Source organism: Babylonia areolata, chromosome 31 (assembly GCF_041734735.1).
Source record: "Babylonia areolata isolate BAREFJ2019XMU chromosome 31, ASM4173473v1, whole genome shotgun sequence".
Classification (NCBI taxonomy): domain Eukaryota; kingdom Metazoa; phylum Mollusca; class Gastropoda; order Neogastropoda; family Buccinidae; genus Babylonia; species Babylonia areolata.
The window spans coordinates 8,317,362-8,337,351 of NC_134906.1; the positions used below are offsets into that span (position 1 = coordinate 8,317,362).

At 43.7% G+C, this 19,990-nt stretch overlaps 1 protein-coding gene across 6 annotated transcripts in view; it reads left to right on the top strand.

The window, feature by feature from the left end:
- The window catches only part of LOC143276214 (spectrin alpha chain-like), a 130,416-nt gene that overhangs the window by 16,386 nt on the left and 94,040 nt on the right, over positions 1–19,990 (top strand). For 4 of the 6 annotated variants that reach the window (XM_076580669.1, XM_076580668.1, XM_076580672.1 and 1 more), the window contains 9 exons: positions 1,385–1,525; positions 2,648–2,731; positions 4,451–4,647; positions 7,559–7,703; positions 9,834–9,950; positions 12,906–13,079; positions 14,612–14,713; positions 15,575–15,712; positions 19,053–19,163. In XM_076580669.1, the coding sequence (XP_076436784.1) occupies positions 1,385–1,525; positions 2,648–2,731; positions 4,451–4,647; positions 7,559–7,703; positions 9,834–9,950; positions 12,906–13,079; positions 14,612–14,713; positions 15,575–15,712; positions 19,053–19,163 (1,209 nt within the window). Of the gene's footprint in view, positions 1–1,384; positions 1,526–1,567; positions 1,593–1,775; positions 1,799–2,645; positions 2,732–4,450; positions 4,648–7,558; positions 7,704–9,833; positions 9,951–12,905; positions 13,080–14,611; positions 14,714–15,574; positions 15,713–19,052; positions 19,164–19,990 lie in introns of those variants that run through there. The other 2 variants (XM_076580674.1, XM_076580673.1) reach the window with 2 other exon arrangements.

Below are 19,990 nucleotides of genomic sequence, written 5' to 3' on the forward strand. Positions count from 1 at the left end.
TTTCATAGTGATAGTTAACCATGATAAAAACAAAAGTATTACACAGTGTTGAATAACCATGATATATATGTATTTTTTATGGTGATGAATAATCATGATAAAAACAAAAATATATCTCACAGAGTATGTAAAAACGGTCATACATGTAAAATCCCACTCGTGAACATATGAGTGAACATGGGAGTTGCAGCCCACGAACAAAGAAGAAGAAGAAGATATCTCAGTAATGAATAATCATGATACAAAAAGAAAAAAAAAATTCACAGTGGTAAATAATCATAATAAAAACAGACAAACAAGAAATCAACAGTGATAAATAATCATAATAAAACACAAATTTTCACAGTGATAAATAACCATGATAAAATATTTCACAGTGGTGAATTACCATGATAAAATATTTGACACTGATAACTAACTGCAACAAAACCATACAAACAAACCATACACCACACCTTTGTGAATAAACCATACACCACACCTGTGTGAACAAACAATATACCACGCCTGTCTCAACAGACATATCCATACCCACACCTGTTTCAACAGACATATCCATACACCACCCTGTGTGAACAAACCATACATCACACCTGTTTGAGCAAATCATACACCACACCTGTGTGAACAAACCATACATCACACCTGTTTGAGCAAATCATACACCACACCTGTGTGAACAAACCATACATCACACCTGTTTGAGCAAATCATACACCACACCTGTTTGAGCAAATCATATACCACACCTGTGTGAACAAACCATACATCCCACCTGTTTGAGCAAATCATATACCACACCTGTGTGAACAAACCATACATCACACCTGTTTGAGCAAATCATACACCACACCTGTTTGAGCAAATCATATACCACACCTGTGTGAACAAACCATACATCACACCTGTTTGAACAATCATACACCACACCTGTTTGAACTGACATATCCATACACCACACCTGTGTGAACAGACAAAACCATACACCATAAACCATTCACCATACCTGTGTGAACAAAACCATATACCATACCTGTGTGAAGAAAACCATTCACCATACCTGTGTGAACAAAACCATACCATACCTGTGTGAACGAAACCATACACCATACCTGTGTGAACAAAACCATAAACCATACCTGTGTGAACAAAACCATACACCATACCTGTGTGAACAAAACCATACACCATACCATACCTGTGTGAACGAAACCATACACCATACCTGTGTGAACAAAACCATACACCATACCTGTGTGAACAGACAAAAGCACACAGCATTGTAAAGAAAAGCACACAGCACACCTTTCTGATGATCCCCCCCTCCCATGCCCCTCCCCCACTCCCCCCCTCCCCACCTCCCCCCTCCTGTGTGTGCGAACAGAAACGGCTGGAGGAGCTTCACCGACTGTGGGAGCTGCTGTTGTCGCGCCTGGCGGAGAAGGGAACCAAGCTGCAGCAGGCCCTGCGCCTCGTCCAGTTCATGCGGGAGTGTCGGGAGGTCATGTTCTGGATCAGCGACAAGGTGCGGTGTTGTGTTGTGTTGTGTTGTGTTGTGTTGTGTCGGGAGGTCATGTTCTGGATCAGCGACAAGATGCGGTGTTGTGTTGTGTTGTGTTGTGTTGGGAGGTCATGTTCTGGATCAGCGACAAGGTGCGGTGTTGTGTTGTGTTGTGTTGTGTTGTGTTGTGTCGGGAGGTCATGTTCTGGATCAGAAATAAGGTGCAGTGTTGTGTTGTGTGTTGTGTTGTGTTGTGTTGTGTTGTGTTGGGAGGTCATGTTCTGGATCAGCGACAAGGTGTGTTGTGTTGTGTTATCGTGTTGTGTCAGAAGGTCATGATTTGGATCAGTGACATGGTGTGTTGTGCTGTGCTGTGTTGTGTTGTGTGTTGTGTGTAGCACTGTTTTGAGCGTCGGGAGGTCACATTCAGGGTCAGTAACAAAGCATGTTGTGCTGTGTTGTGTTGTGTTGTGCTGTGTTGTGTGTTGTATATCAGGAGGTAATGTTTTGGATCTGTGACAAGGTGTGTCATGTCAGGTGATTTGTTGTTTGATGTGGTGTTGTGCTGTGCTGGACAGGTCAATGGTTTGCTGTCATGCAGACTGATAGAAAAGTGTCATCAGCTATCTTTATCTTTTGCTGTTTAAAGCCCAGTGACTGATAGAAAAGTGTCATCACTTAGCTTCACCTTTGCTGCTTAACTCTCTCCATACGAACGGCGAAAGAGACGATGTTAACAGCGTTTCACCCCAATTACCATCATCAAAATATTGCAAGCGGAAGGCTCTTATACTGAAGAGGTGAATGTTGACAAAGAATACCACAATTCTGACGACGGAAGCTAAAGGTTGGGTCATTCAGACACCCACTGGACATCTGAGGGGTCTGTGTAGAGGAGAAGAGAGTACTGGCCGTACTGAGTGAGTTAAAGCCAAGCTGACCAAGCAGGGCCATATGAAAGCTGAATAACTAAACAGTGATCCCATAGAAACTGAAAAAAAAGGGAAAGAAAATTTAGCACAAGTACAGTTGGCACATAACTGACAGTGTGTGTGATGTGTGTGTGTGTGTGTGCGTGCGTGCATGTGTGTGTGCGCGTGCGTGTGTGTGTACGTGTGTGCGTGTGTGTGGGTGTGTGTTTTTCAGGAAGCTTTCGTGACATCGGAGGAGTTTGGACAGGACCTGGAGCATGTGGAAGTTCTGCAGAAGAAGTTTGACGAGTTCCAAAAGGTCAGAGTGACTAACACCTGCTAAGTCTGACGAGTTCCAAAAGGTCAGAGTGACTAACACCTGCTAAGTTTGACAAGTTCCAAAAGGTCAGAGTGACTAACACCTGCTAAGTTTGATGAGTTCCAAAAGGTCAGAGTGACGAACACCTGCTGAGGAGAGGGTGGGGGGCACAGATTACTCAAGAGCACAACACAGTGCAACACAAAGCAGTACAACAGAACACAACAGTTAACTGTCATGTGGTTTAGACAAGTGGAACTGGAGTGTGTGAGTGTTTGTCATTATGATGGTTTGTGATTGTGTGTCATCATGATGGTTTGTGAGTGTCATGATGGTTTGCGAGTGTGTGTCATTATGATGGTTTGTGAGTATCATGATGGTTTGTGAGTGTCATGATGGTTTATGAGTATCATGATGGTTTGTGAGTGTCATTATCATAAAACACAGATAGTTTGTGAATGTGGGTCATTATCATAAAACGCAGACCATTTGTGAGTGTGTGTCAAGATAGCTTGTGAGTGTGTTGATAAGAAACCCAGATGGTTTGTGAGTGTGTGTCATCATAAACCCAGACAGTTTGTGAGAGTGTGTGGCTATTATAAAAATACACAGTTTGTGAGTGTGTGTCATCATCATAAAACACAGTTTTTGAGTGTCTGTTATCATAAAACACAGATTGTTAGTGAGTGTTTGTCATAAAACACATCACAGATAATAATTGTTTATATACCCCACCATGTAGACAGCCATACTCGGTTTTCAGGGATGTGCATGCTGGGTTTCCATAACCTGTTGAATGCTGACAAGGATTTGGGGATCATTATCATGCATATCTGGTCTTCTGCATGTGTATATGGATGAAAGAGGTTCAGGTACGAGCAGTTCTGCACATCTGTTGACTTGGAAGATGGGGAAAGATCTCAACCTTTAACTCACCTTAAACCAACTGGTGCTGCGAGCGGGATTGGAAGCCAGGATAATAGTAATGCTGGTGTGAGTTAACTCACCTGAATCTAGCTGGCGCTGCGAGCGGGATTGGAAGCCAGGATAATAATGATGCCTGTGTGAGTTGTTTAACTCACCTGAACCCACCTGGTGCTGCGAGCGGGATTGGAAGCCTGTGTGAGTTGTTTAACTCACCTGAACCCAACTGGTGCTGGGAGCAGGATTGGAAGTCAGGATGATAATGATGCCTACGTGAGTTGTTTATCTCACCTGAAACCAACTGGCGCTGGGAGCGGGATTGGAAGTCAGGATGATAATGATGCCTGTGTGAAGTGTTAATTCACATGAACCCAACTGGCGCTGCGAGCGAGATTAGAACCCAGGATGATAATGATGTCTGTGTGAGTTGCAGGACGTGCAGAACTCCACCTTTAACTCACCTGAACCTAACTGGCGCTGCGAGCGAGATTAGAACCCAGGATGATAATGATGTCTGTGTGAGTTGCAGGATGTGCAGAACTCCACCTTTAACTCACCTGAGCCTAACTGGCGCTGCGAGCGAGATTAGAACCCAGGATGATAATGATGTCTGTGTGAGTTGCAGGACGTGCAGAACTCCACCTTTAACTCACCTGAACCCAACTGGCTCTGCGAGCGGGGTTGGACCCAGGCTGATCATGATGTTTGTGTGGCTTTCAGGACTCACCTTAACCCAACTAGTGCTGTGAGCAGGATTGGAACCAAGGCTGATAACGATGTCTGTGCGGCTTGCAGGACCTGCAGAACCACGAGGACAAGGTGTCGGAGGTCAACACGCTGGCGGAGCAGCTGATCGCAGACGGTCACCCCGAGGAGGACACGATCCGCCACAAGCAGCAGGAGGTCCACCAGGCCTGGACACGCCTCCGCCACCTCTCCCTCCTCAGACAGGACAAACTCTATGGGGCACACGAGATCCAGAGATTCAACCGGTCAGTGGCCATGAGATTCTGAGATTGAACCAGTCAGTGGGCATGAGGTTCAGAGATTTAAATGGTCAGTGGGCATGAGATTCAGAGATTTAAACAATCAGTGGGCATGAGATTCAGATATTTAACCAGTCTGTTGGCATGAGATTCAGATATTTAACCAGTCTGTTGGCATGAAATTCAGAGATTTAAATGGTCAGTTGGCATGAGATTCAGAGATTTAAACAATCAGTGGGCATGAGATTCAGATATTTAACCAGTCTGTTGGCATGAAATTCAGAGATTTAAATAGTCAGTTGGCATGAGATTAAGATATTTAAACAGTCAGTTGGCATGAGAATCAGAGATTTAAATGGTCAGTGGGCATGAGATTTAGAGATTTAAACAGTCAGTGGGCATGAGACACAGATTTAACTGGTCAGTGGGCATGAGATTCAGAGATTTAACCAATCAGTGGGCATGTGATTCAGAGATTTAAATGGTCAGTTGGCATGATATTCAGAGGGCATGAGATTAAGAGATTTGAACTTTCAGTGGGCATGAGATTCAGAGATTTAAACGGTCAGTGGGCATGATGTTCAGAGATTTGAACGGTCAGTGGGCATGATGTTCAGAGATTTAAACGGTCAGTGGGCATGATGTTCAGAGATTTGAACGGTCAGTGGGCATGATGTTCAGAGATTTAAACGGTCAGTGGGCATGAGATTCAGAGATTTAAACGGTCAGTGGGCATGATGTTCAGAGATTTGAATGGTCAGTGGGCATGATATTCAGAGATTTAAATGGTCAGTGGGCATGATGTTTAGAGATTTAAACGGTCAGTGGGCATGAGATACAGAGATTTAAATGGTCAGTGGGCATGAGATACAGAGATTTAAATGGTCAGTGGGCATGAGATACAGAGATTTAAATGGTCAGTGGGCATGATGTTCAGATTTAAAAAGTCAGTGGGCATGATGTTCAGAGATTTGAACTGTCAGTGGGCATGAGATTCAGAAATTTAAAGTCAGTGGGCATGAGACACAGATTTAACCAGTCAGTGGGCATGAGATTAAGAGATTTAAGCAGTCAGTAAAATTTTACCGGTCAGTGGGCATGAAATTCTGGAGATTCAACTGGTTAGTGGGTATGAGATTAAGACATATAACCAGTCAGTAGGCATCAGATTCTGTGATTTGACCAGTCACTGGGCATGAGATTCAGAGATTTAACTGGTCACTGGGCATGAGATTCAGATCACTGGGCATGAGATTAGGAACTTTTACCTGTCAGTTGGCATGAGATTGAGGTTTGAACAGTCAGTTGGCATTAGATCAGAGATTTAAACGGTTAGTGGGCATGAGATTCAGAGATTTAACGGGTCAATGGGCATGAGATTCAGATTTAACCAGTCAGTTGGCATTATATTCAGAGATTTAAACAGTCAGTGGGCATTAGATTCAGAGATTTAAACAGTCAGTTGACATTAGATTCAGATTTAAACAGTCAGTCGGCATGAGATTCAGATTCAACTGGTCAGTCAGTGTGTGAGTGTATATGGGCTTGTGCAGATGTGTGTGTGTGTGTGTGTGTGTGTGTGTGTGTGTGTGTGTGTTTTATATTCTTGATTCTATGGGTGAATAAAGACTAATGTATTTATGTAAAAATGAACATTCCAGTGACATTTTTTGTCTGATTGGGCCTTTTACTTGCAGTACTCATCCTTGGAATTTATAAAAGGGGATATTTATATTATATGTTTGTTCAAATGTTATAAATATTGTACATGTGATTTTGATAATTTATCATGAACATTTTGGAGAATGGTTTCTTATTTCTGAATAATGTTTCTGAATATATCTATTAGTGCAGAGCAGGTCTCTTTATTACATGTAAGAATTCTTTGATTTAGTACATGTATTGTGTTGTATTGTGTTGTGTCGTGTTGTATTGTACTGTGTTGTATTGCACTGGTTGTTGCTGTTGTTTCAGTGACGCTGACGAAACGATTGCCTGTTGTATTGTATTGTGTTGTATTGTGTTGTGTCGTGTTGTATTGTACTGTGTTGTATTGCACTGTTTGTTGCTGTTGTTCCAGTGATGCTGACAAAACAATTGCCTGTTGTATTGTACTGTGTTGTACTGTGTTGAGCTGTGTTGTATTGTACTGTGATGTATTGCACTGGTTGTTGCTGTTGTACCACTGACTCTGATGAAACGATTGCCTGTTGTATTGTACTGTGTTGTGTTGTGTTGTACTGTGTTGTGTTGTATTGTGTTGTACTGTGTTGAGCTGTGTTGTATTGTACTGTGATGTATTGCACTGGTTGTTGCTGTTGTTCCAGTGACGCTGACGAAACGATTGCCTGTTGTATTGTACTGTGTTGTACTGTGTTGTGTTGTATTGTACTATATTGTACTGTGTTGTACTGTGTTGTATTGGACTGTGATGTACTGCACTGGTTGTTGCTGTTGTTCCAGTGATGCTGACGAAACAATTGCCTGTTGTATTGTACTGTGTTGTACTGTGTTGAGCTGTGTTGTATTGTACTGTGATGTATTGCACTGGTTGTTGCTGTTGTTCCAGTGATGCTGACGAAACGATTGCCTGTTGTATTGTACTGTGTTGTACTGTGTTGTGTTGTATTGTACTGTGTTGTACTGTGTTGTATTGTACTGTGATGTATTGCACTGGTTGTTGCTGTTGTTTCAGTGACGCTGACGAAACGATTGCCTGTTGTATTGTACTGTGTTGTGTTGTGTTGTACTGTGATGTATTGCACTGGTTGTTGCTGTTGTTTCAGTGACGCTGACAAAACAGTTGCCTGTTGTACTGTGATGTACTGTGTTGTGTTGTATTGTACTGTGTTGTATTGTACTGTGTTGTGTTGTGTTGTACTGTGTTGTATTGCACTGGTTGTTGCTGTTGTTTCAGTGATGCTGACGAAACGATTGCCTGGATCCAGGAGAAGGACGCAGTGCTGTCCACTGACGACTATGGCCGTGACCTGGCCAGTGTGCAAGCCCTTCAGAGGAAACATGAGGGTGTGGAGAGAGATCTGGCTGCTCTGGAAGAAAAGGTCACTGTTTGATCTTTCTTGGGGAATGTTGTGGTGGCTTTTTTTGTTTGTTTTGTTTTTTAACCCCGTTATACAATATTTCTTACAACACACAAACACAATCCCCTTGCTTGGACGAATACTTAGGTTTTTTGACTATAGTGAGTCTATGTTTTAACCCGGTGTTCGGTTGGTGTGTGTGTGTATGTGTGTGTGTGTCCATGGTAAACTTTAACATTGCCATTTTCTCTGCAAATACTTTGTCAGTTAACACCAAATTAGGCATAAAAATAGGAAAAATTCAGTTCTTTCCAGTCATCTTGTTTAAAACAATATTGCTCCTCTGGGATGGGCACAAAAAAATATAAAAAAGAAGCCAAATTATATGCAAACTGAATTTACTGTTTATGTTTTTTTTATTCCCTAAACTTGGCACTTTGATCTGATGTTTTGACACAACAACAAGAGCAGTCATTTTTATCATTTTTTGTTCAGACAGGAACTTCTTTTGCTAAGCATAGAAGTTATATTTATTTTGCATGTCTTTGGTGCAGATAGTAAAAAAGGAAATTAATTTGTAATTAATGCTAGGGGTGCTAATTTGCTTTAAACTGATCTTTCTCATCTGAAACATTACATTTTGAAATTATTCTCAATACATTAAAAAAACTTGTGTGTTTTACTCTCAGTGTACAGGGCTTTCACTATGTTCATTCGCCCAAGTGGTCTTTTTCGGAAAATACTAAATTCAATACTACGAGTGGACTTTATAGATCTATTGGCAGAGCCCTGAAGGTCATGGGCAAAAATCAGTTGCATACGCATATTTATACATATTCGAAGCGCGTGCTCATATTCCTCACGAACGAAGGACGCCATTTTGTTCAAGTTCAAGTTGTTGACCTGCCCGTTCAATCCTATATTCAATCAACAATACACGATAACATGTGATGGAAAGTTGGAAAAGGAGAGCGTTAAATATTTATTCTGAGAAAGATTTGTGAAAGCCTCTTCACTTACTGGATTATGCCCCAAACTGCCATAAAAATATCAACAAAATCAGTCAGAATTCACAGTTGAAACTGAGTTGGTTCCAGAGCTACCGTACATGTCACAGTCAGTTAGTCATTGTCAGTGACTTTTCTTCTAACTCAGAACCTGTTTCCTGTGGTGTGCCTGGGGATGAAATGGAAGCCCTTCTCATTCATTCAAAGAGATCATTTTCCGTTCATTCAAAGCCATCTGCCATTCATGTTGGAAACTGTGACATTTTGTTCTCTCATTCTGCACGCAACCTTGGATTCATTATCTCTGACGATATGTCTCTTGATAATCATATCACTCACATCTGCAGATCTGCCTGTGCCGCTCCCTGTTGGGTGTGTGTGTGTGTGTGTGTGTGTGTGTGTGTGTGTGTGTGTGTGTGTGTGTGTGCCATTTTTGTGCTGTTAATGATAATGTGGATGTTGAATTGTTTTGTCTCATTTTTTATTCTAATATTTTGAAATGTTACATGTTTTTTTACTGCAAAGCTTGGTGAACCTACTCTTGAAAGTGGGGAACCACGCTGTATAAGCCTCCACATTATCATTAATAATGATAATAATAATAATAATAATAATAATAGTAGTAGTAGTAGTAGTAGTAGTAGTAGTAGTAGTTGTATTAGTATTTATTTACCCGGTTATACAAAATCACAGCCTGCAAACACAATTACTGTTTGACCTTGCTTAGGGGATACTTGGTGTGGTTGTTTGTTTTTTTTGTAACCCTGTATTACAAAATCACAAGACACAAACACACTGCAGTTTAGTCACTGTTTTACCTTTCTCAGTGGATTTGACGATGATGATGATGATGATGACAATGACGATGATGATGATATGACAGCGATGATGATGACAATGATAGTAATAATGACGATCATGATGACAGTGATGATGATGATGTTGACGATGATGATGATCATGATGACGACGATGATGACTTTGATGATGATGATGATCTGGATGATAATGATGACCCGTGGTGATGACGACAATGATGGTGATAATGACAATGATGTTGACGATGATGATAAAGAAGATGACGATCGTGACGATGATGAAAGTGAGGATGATGACGGTGATGATCATGAGGATGATTTTTCAGGTGAACGCCCTAGGCACAGAGTCTGGACGACTGCAGGGTATCCATGGCGACCAGCTGGACCAGATCCGTGACAAACAGCAGGAGATGGAGCAAAACTGGGAGCAGCTCCGCAACAAGGTGTCTTACCTGTGTGACACGTCTCTTTACCTGTGTGACACATCACTTTAGGTCTTTACCTGTCTAATATGTCTCTTTACATCTTTACCTGACAGACACGTCTCTTTATCTGTCTGACACGTCTCTTTACCTGTCTGACATGTCTCTTTACCTCTTCACCTGTCTGACACGTCTCTTTACCTGTCTGACATGTCTCTTTACCTGTCTGACATGTCTCTTCACCTCTTCACCTGTCTGACATGTCTCTTCACCTCTTCACCTGTCTGACATGTCTCTTCACCTGTCTGACATGTCTATTTACCTGTCTGACACGTCTCTTTACCTCTTATCTTTACCTGTCTGACACGTCTCTTTACCTCTTTACCTGACACGTCTCTTTACCTGTCTGACATGTCTCTTTACCTCTTTACCTGTCTCACATGTCTCTTTACCTGTCTGACATGTCTCTTTACCTCTTCACCTGTCTGACACGTCTCTTTACCTGTCTGACATGTCTCTTCACCTCTTCACCTGTCTGACATGTCTCTTTACCTGTCTGACATGTCTCTTTACCTCTTTACCTGACACATCTCTTTACCTGTCTGACATGTCTCTTTACCTCTTCACCTGTCTGACACGTCTCTTTACCTCTTGTCTTTACCTGTCTGACATGTCTCTTTACCTCTTTACCTGACATGTATCTTCACCTGTTTGACACGTCTCTTTACCTGTCTGACATGTCTCTTCACCTCTTCACCTGTCTGACATGTCTCTTTACCTGTCTGACATGTCTCTTTACCTCTTTACCTGACATGTATCTTCACCTGTTTGACACGTCTCTTTACCTGTCTGACATGTCTCTTCACCTCTTCACCTGTCTGACATGTCTCTTTACCTGTCTGACATGTCTCTTTACCTCTTTACCTGACACGTCTCTTTACCTGTCTGACATGTCTCTTTACCTCTTCACCTGTCTGACACGTCTCTTTACCTCTTATCTTTACCTGTCTGACATGTCTCTTTACCTCTTTACCTGTCTGACATGTATCTTCACCTGTTTGACATGTCTCTTTACCTGTCTGACATGTCTCTTCACCTCTTCACCTGTCTGACACGTCTCTTTACCTGTCTGACATGTCTCTTCACCTCTTCACCTGTCTGACACGTCTCTTTACCTGTCTGACATGTCTCTTTACCTCTTCACCTGTCTGACACGTCTCTTTACCTCTTATCTTTACCTGTCTGACATGTCTCTTTACCTCTTTACCTGTCTGACATGTATCTTCACCTGTTTGACACGTCTCTTTACCTGTCTGACATGTCTCTTCACCTCTTCACCTGTCTGACATGTCTCTTTACCTGTCTGACATGTCTCTTCACCTCTTCACCTGTCTGACACGTCTCTTTACCTGTCTGACATGTCTCTTCACCTCTTCACCTGTCTGACACGTCTCTTTACCTGTCTGACATGTCTCTTTACCTCTTTACCTGTCTGACATGTCTCTTTACCTCTTCACCTGTCTGACACGTCTCTTTACCTGTCTGACATGTCTCTTTACCTGTCTGACACGTCTCTTCACTTGTCTGACACATCTCTTGACCTGTCTGACACGTCTCTTGACCTTGACCTGTCTGACACGTCTCTTTACCTCTTTACCTGTCTCACATGTCTCTTTACCTGTCTGACATGTCTCTTGACCTCTTTACCTGTCTGACATGTCTCTTTACCTGTCTGACACGTCTCTTTACCTCTTCACCTGTCTGACACGTCTCTTTACCTGTCTGACACGTCTCTTTACCTCTTCACCTGTCTGACACGTCTCTTTACCTGTCTCTTTACCTGTCTCACATGTCTCTTTACCTCTTTACCTGTCTCACATGTCTCTTTACCTGTCTGGCACGTCTCTTTACCTGTTTACCTGTCCAGCACCACCCAGTGATATTTACAACCATTCCACCCCCAAACCCCCCACAGCACCCAGTGTTATTGACAACCATTCCACCACCACCCAGTGTTATTTACAACCATTCCACCACCACCCAGTGTTATTTACAGTGTTATTTACAACCATTCCACCACCACCCAGTGTTATTTACAGTGTTATTTACAACCATTCCACCACCACCCAGTGTTATTTACAGTGTTATTTACAACCATTCCACCACCACCCAGTGTTATTTACAACCATTCCACCACCACCCAGTGTTATTTACAACCATTCCACCACCACCCAGTGTTATTTACAGTGTTATTTACAACCATTCCACCACCACTTAGTGTTATTTACAGCCATTCCACCACCACCCAGTGTTATTTACAGCCACCACCCAGTGTTATTTACAACCATTCCACCACCACCCAGTGTTATTTACAGTGTTATTTACAACCATTCCACCTCCACCCAGTGTTATTTACAGTGTTATTTACAACCATTCCACCACCACCCAGTGTTATTTACAGTGTTAATTACAACCATTCCACCACCACCCAGTGTTATTTACAACCATTCCACCACCACCCAGTGTTATTTACAGTGTTATTTACAACCATTCCACCACCACCCAGTGTTATTTACAGTGTTATTTACAACCATTCCACCACCACCCAGTGTTAGTTACAACCATTCCACCACCACCCAGTGTTATTTACAGTGTTAGTTACAACCATTCCACCACCACCCAGTGTTATTTACAACCATTCCACCACCACCCAGTGTTATTTACAACCATTCCACCACCACCCAATGTGATTTACAGTGTAATTTAAAGTGTTATTTACAATTATTCCACCACCACCCACTGTTTTTTACAGTGTTATTTTGACAAGCTTTCCACTACCACCCAGTGTTATTTACAGTGTTATTTTGACAAGCTTTCCACTACCACCCAGTGTTATTTACTGTGTTATTTACAACCATTTCCACCACCAGTGTTATTTACAGTGTTGTTTACAAGCTTTCCACATCTGTCTGGCAGTCCTCAGAGCGCCGGTCACGGCTGGATGACTCCTACTACCTGCACCGTTTCTTGGCCGACTTTCGGGATCTGGTGTCGTGGATCAGTGACATGAAGGCCGTCATTTCGGCCGACGATCTGGCCAAGGACGTGGCAGGGGCGGAGGCTCTGCTGGAGAGACACCAGGAACACAAGGTGAGCACTGCTGGAGAGACACCAGGAACACAAGGTGAGTGCTGCTGGAGAGACACCAGGAACACAAGGTGAGCACTGCTGGAGAGACACCAGGAACACAAGGTGAGTGCTGCTGGAGAGACATGCTGGAGAGACACCAGGAACACAAGGTGAGCACTGCTGGAGAGACACCAGGAACACAAGGTGAGCACTGCTGGAGAGACACCAGGAACACAAGGTGAGCACTGCTGGAGAGACACCAGGAACACAAGGTGAGCACTGCTGGAGAGACATGCTGGAGAGACACCAGGAACACAAGGTTAGCACTGCTGGAGAGACACCAGGAACACAAGGTGAGCACTGCTGGAGAGACACCAGGAACACAAGGTGAGCACTGCTGGAGAGACACCAGGAACACAAGGTGAGTGCTGCTGGAGAGACATGCTGGAGAGACACCAGGAACACAAGGTGAGCACTGCTGGAGAGACACCAGGAACACAAGGTGAGCCCTGCTGGAGAGACACCAGTAACACAAGGTGAGCACTGCTGGAGAGACACCAGGAACACAAGGTGAGCACTGCTGGAGAGACACCAGGAACACAAGGTGAGCACTGCTGGAGAGACACCAGGAACACAAGGTGAGCACTGCTGGAGAGACACCAGGAACACAAGGTGAGCACTGCTGGAGAGACATGCTGGAGAGACACCAGGAACACAAGGTTAGCACTGCTGGAGAGACACCAGGAACACAAGGTGAGCACTGCTGGAGAGACACCAGGAACACAAGGTGAGCACTGCTGGAGAGACATGCTGGAGAGACACCAGGAACACAAGGTGAGCACTGCTGGAGAGACATGCTGGAGAGACACCAGGAACACAAGGTGAGCACTGCTGGAGAGACACCAGGAACACAAGGTGAGCACTGCTGGAGAGACATGCTGGAGAGACACCAGGAACACAAGGTGAGCACTGCTGGAGAGACATGCTGGAGAGACACCAGGAACACAAGGTGAGTGCTGCTGGAGAGACACCAGGAACACAAGGTGAGCACTGCTGGAGAGACACCAGGAACACAAGGTGAGCACTGCTGGAGAGACATGCTGGAGAGACACCAGGAACACAAGGTGAGTGCTGCTGGAGAGACACCAGGTACACAAGGTGAGCACTGCTGGAGAGACATGCTGGAGAGACACCAGGAACACAAGGTGAGCACTGCTGGAGAGACATGCTGGAGAGACACCAGGAACACAAGGTGAGTGCTGCTGGAGAGACACCAGGTACACAAGGTGAGCACTGCTGGAGAGACATGCTGGAGAGACACCAGGAACACAAGGTGAGCACTGCTGGAGAGTCTGGTCAGAAGATTTGCATCATTATTTCAGACAATACCATCTGGTTGGAAGATTTGCACACTGTACACATTTAATGCAAAGTTCACATTCTCTCTATCACAAACACAATTCTCTCTCTCTCTCACGCTCGCCCTTTCTCTTTCTCTCATACACACACACACACACACATGGCAGTCAGTATAAAGGTGTCTTATGTTTCAGGGAGAGATAGATGCCCGCGAGGACAGCTTCGTGTCCTGTGCTGAGTCGGGAGAACGACTGGTGACCTCTGACCACTACGCTGCCCAGGAGGTCAGAGAGAAGGTCAGTGTGGAATTGTGGATGCACTGTCATGGCTGATACCTGTCTGAAAAACTCTGACGTGGATATTGTAAGATCTTCAGTGTTTGGGAAAAAACCCTTTGTTTACCACATTATTATTATTTTTTTTTTTGTTTCTGAGTCAAAATAGAAAGTTGATTCTGCTGATCGTAAAACGACAGAACCTCATACAACAGTTTGCCTTGTTTGAGTGTTTTTCTTGAAGTTCAGAAAAAAATTCAGGGGATCGGCTTTGCACAGAGAAGCATGGTACAGATTGAAAACGATGGCAGTTGTTCCTGTTTTGTTGTGTAACTGTCTGGAGGTCTGAGCACTAGTTAACACCCTGTTGTTCATTGTTTTTGTCTGATAGTGGTGTCTGGTTTTTTAGTAGGCACAGTTGACTTTTTCTTGTTATTGGTGGTTCTGATGCTTCTGTGGTGGTGTGGTCATTGTCACAATCATGTGGTGGTTGCCATGGTGATGTGGTTGGTTATGATGGTTGTCATGGTGACATGATGATGGTTGTGGTGGTGACGTGATGAAGGTTGTCAATGTGATGTGACGATGTTTGTAATAGTGATGTGATGATGGTTGTCATGGTGATGTGGCGATGTTTGTAATAGTGATGTGATGATGGTTGTCATGGTGATGTGATGATGGTTGTGGTGGTGACATGATGATAGTTGTCATGGTGATATGATGGTTGTGGTGGTGAGGTGATGATGGTTGTGTTGGTGATGTGATGATGGTTGTCATGGTGACGTGATCATGGTTGTGGTGGTGACCTAATGATGATTGTCATGGCGATGATGATGTTGTCATGACGACATGATGATGGTTGTCATGGTGATGTGTCCCCAGCTGACAGTGCTGGACACGGAGAAGCGTGGGGTGTTGGAGCTGTGGGAGGAGAGACGCATCCTGTATGAGCAGTGCATGGACCTGCAGCTCTTCATCAGGGACACGGAGCAGGCCCACGCCTGGATGACCAAACAGGAGGTGACAGAACTCACACCCACCCACCCACACCCACACACACGCACACACACACACACACACACACACACACACAGCTCTTCATCAGGGACACGGAGCAGGCCCACGCCTCGATGACTAAACAGGAGGTGACCGCACTCACACACACACACACACACACACAGACACACACACACACAGCTCTTCATCAGGTACACGGAGCAGGCCCATGCCTGGATGACTAAACAGGAGGTGACAGCACTCACACACATACACACACACACACACACACACACACACACACACACACACACAGCTCTTCATCAGGTACACGGAGCAGGCCCATGCCTAGACGACCAAACAGGAGGTGACCTCACTCACACCCACACACACACACACACACACACACACACACACATACACACACACACACACTCACTCACTCACTCACTCACTCACTCACTCACTCACACACACATGCACACACACACACACACACACACACACACACACACAGCTCTTCATCAGGGACACGGAGCAGGCCCATGCCTGGACGACCAAACAGGAGGTGACCTCACTCACACACACACACACACACACACACACACACACACACACACACACTCACTCACTCACTCACTCACTCACTCACTCACTCACTCACTCACTCACTCACTCCCTCACACACACACACATGCACACACACACACACACACACACACAGCTCTTCATCAGGGACACGGAGCAGGCCCACGCCTGGATGACCAAACAGGAGGTGACAGCACTCACACTCACACACACACCCACCCACCCACCCACCCACACACACACACATACATACACACACACACACACAGCTCTTCATCAGGGACACGGAGCAGGCCCATGCCTGGATGACCAAACAGGAGGTGACAGAACTCACACACACACACACACACACACACACCCACCCAGCCACTCACACACCCACCCACCCAGCCACTCACACTCACACACACACATCCACACACGCATACACGCACGTATGCATGCACAGACTCACACACACACACACACACACACACACACACACACACACTCACAGACACACAGACATTGACAAACATACACAGACACTCACACACACACACACACACACACACACACATGTACACACATGCAAACACAGACACACACACACACACATACACACACATGCAGACACAGACACATACACACACACACACACACACACAACACACACACATTGACAAACAGACACAGACATTTGCAGACATACACAGACACATATGTCAGTGCATCTAAATATCTATTACAAAAGATTCAAAGCGTAGACTGTAAGGCTATCAAAATTGCCCTCGGAGTGCCCTCTCATGCATCCAACCAGGAAACATACAAAACAGCCGGAATTCTTCCCTCAAATGAATATCGTGAGTTAGCAACAGCAAAATTCGCTGTGAGATACGCTTCAGTGACAAAAAATTTCATTGCTGATGGACTGACAGTAAGATCTGACACTGGTTTTCCTAAAAGAACTAAACAAGAAACAGTTGCAACTTTCGTTTCAGATTTGTTAAAAGAATCTGATGTTAACATGAAAGAGTTAACTGCAAAACCACATCATACTCCTGTTCCTTTTTGGGAAATGTTGAAAGTAGATTTTGATATCAGTTATTCTGAAACAAAAAAGGAAGAAAACATCAGTATCATGACAAGTACTGCCATATAGCAGAAAAATATCAGAATCATCTCCATATATCCACAGATGGATCTGTTCTTGATGACAAAAATGCTGGTGCGGCTTTCTGTATTCCTGCCTTTAAAGTTGAAAAATCTTACTTTATTGGAAAATATCTTTCCATCTTCACGGCTGAGCTAATTGCTATTATACAAGCTCTGAACTACTTAGTGAGCCATCAAATAGTTTTCTCTCATTGTTGATTCCAAATCGGTTCTTTGTGCTCTAGAATTATTAAGCCTTGAAACAAGACCTGACTTAGTCATTGAGGCAAATCATTTGGTACATTGTTTGAGGATTAAAGGGACTGAGGTCAGTTTTTGTTGAGTGACTTCTCATGTGGGCATTCATGGCAATGAAACCGCTGATAAAGCAGCTAAAAGAGGAGCACAAGATTCAGAAAAATCGACAAAAATACATGTCTGTCTTTCCGTAAGAGAGGCATACACTTTGTTAGAAAAATCAGCATGGGGTCGATTTCATAACCGATGGAAGGACATTATTCCCCAATAATATTATTAAAGAAAAGATACTGAATCCATCAGCTTTCTATACAAAATTAATAACCTCTACTTTCTTCTGTATAAAACTTGATGCGCTGAAGACAAAGTATAGTAAAAATGTTACATGCATCTGTGGTAATCAGTTCAGCTTGCATCATTGTTTCACTGTCAGCAGTTACGTGCCTTCTTGCCCAAGTATTTAAAAGAGAATAACTATTCTGCAGATGATTTTTGGAAAGTTATTTCTGATGAGGTTCTTATGGTCGAACTTTCTCAGGCATATTAGTTCATAGCCCTATTTCTACATTCCTTTAATGTACTTCAGAATTGTGTTAATGGTTTCTGATTATTATTATCATTATTGAATTGTTACTGTTAAATGTAATTGCATGTTAGTTATGCATTTTTTGGTAGTTTTTTTTTACCTTTTCTGTTTTCCTCTTCCCTCCCCACCCCCCCACCCCCACTTTTTATTATTATTTTTTTTTAATCGTCTAATATCACTGATAGTGAAAAGACACTAAACTAAAGAACGAACAGACACATATGCACAGACACACACACACACACACACACACACACACGCAAATGCACGCACACGAACATGCACACACACACGCACTCGCAGACACACAGACATTGACAAACATACACAGACTTAGACACTCACAGACATACACTGTGTGCGTCTGTATGTCTGTGTCTGTATGTGTGTGTGTGTGTGTCTGTGTGTGAATAGAATAGAATAAAATAGAATAGAATACTTTTTATTGTCATAAAACCTTAAAGTTTATAAGACATAATGAAACATGATTTTGAGAATATTAAGAAGAGAAACATTCGTGAACAAATTTCACCAGCCTTAGCTGTAATTCTGTTGGAAGGATCAATTCACTAGGCTTTGCATTTGGACTACATATATCGATTAGGAATCTGTGTCTGTAAGTATTGTGTTTTACACATTTGTCTAAAATTTGAATATCATCTTCTAAACTGTTACATGTATCACACAGTCTTTGCTCTTTCGGTGTGTTTCTATATCTTCCCTGTTTGATTTGTGTGTGTGTGTGTGTGTGTGTGTGTGTGTGTGTGTATGTGTGTGTGTGGGGGGTGGGGGGGTCAGGCGTTCCTGGTGAACGAAGACCTGGGTGACTCCCTGGACTCGGTGGAAGCTCTCAGCAAGAAACACGACGACTTTGACAAGTCGCTGGTCGCACAGGAGGAGAAGATCAAGGTGAGACCTACCTCTGCTAGGTGTGGCTGTACCTGTAGTGGGTGTGGCTGTGCCTGTAGTGGGTGCCTGTAGTGGGTGTGGCTGTACCTGTAGTGGGTGTGGCTGTGCCTGTAGTGGGTGCCTGTAGTGGGTGTGGTTGTACCTGTAGTGGGTGTGGCTGTACCTGTAGTGGGGTGGCTGTGCCTGTAGTGGGTGCCTGTAGGGTGTGGCTGTACTTGTAATGGGGTGGCTGTATCTGTATGGCTGTACCTGTAGTGGGTGTGGCTGTACCTTTACTGGGTGTGGTGTGGCTGTTTTAAGCTGTAACTTTTGATTTAATAGTGTTTTCATTCAATCATCTGTTAATTTTTTCCGAGAAATTAGGTTACTTTTGATCAGTTGTGACTTTTAAAATAGCATAAAATGGCATTTTTTTTCAAATGTGGCTGTTGATTTTACTTCAATGAATTTTACATAAAGTGGCATTACGTTCAGTCGTCACTGTTACTTTTTCATGGAATGGTATCACTTTCTTCTTCTTCTTCTTCTGTGTTCGTGGGCTGTAACTCCCACGTTCACTCGTATGCACACGAGTGGGATTTTACGTGTATTACCGTTTTTACCCCGCCATGTAGGCAGCCATACTCCGTTTTTGGGAGTGTGCATGCTGGGTGTGTTCTTGTTTCCATAACCCACCGAACGCTGACATGGATTACAGGATCTTTAACGTGCGTATTTGATCTTCATCACATCACCGTGATTCGAACCCGGGACCCTCAGATTGACAGTCCAACGCTTTAACCACTCGGCTATTGCGGCCGTCGGTATCACTTTCAAGTGTGACTGTT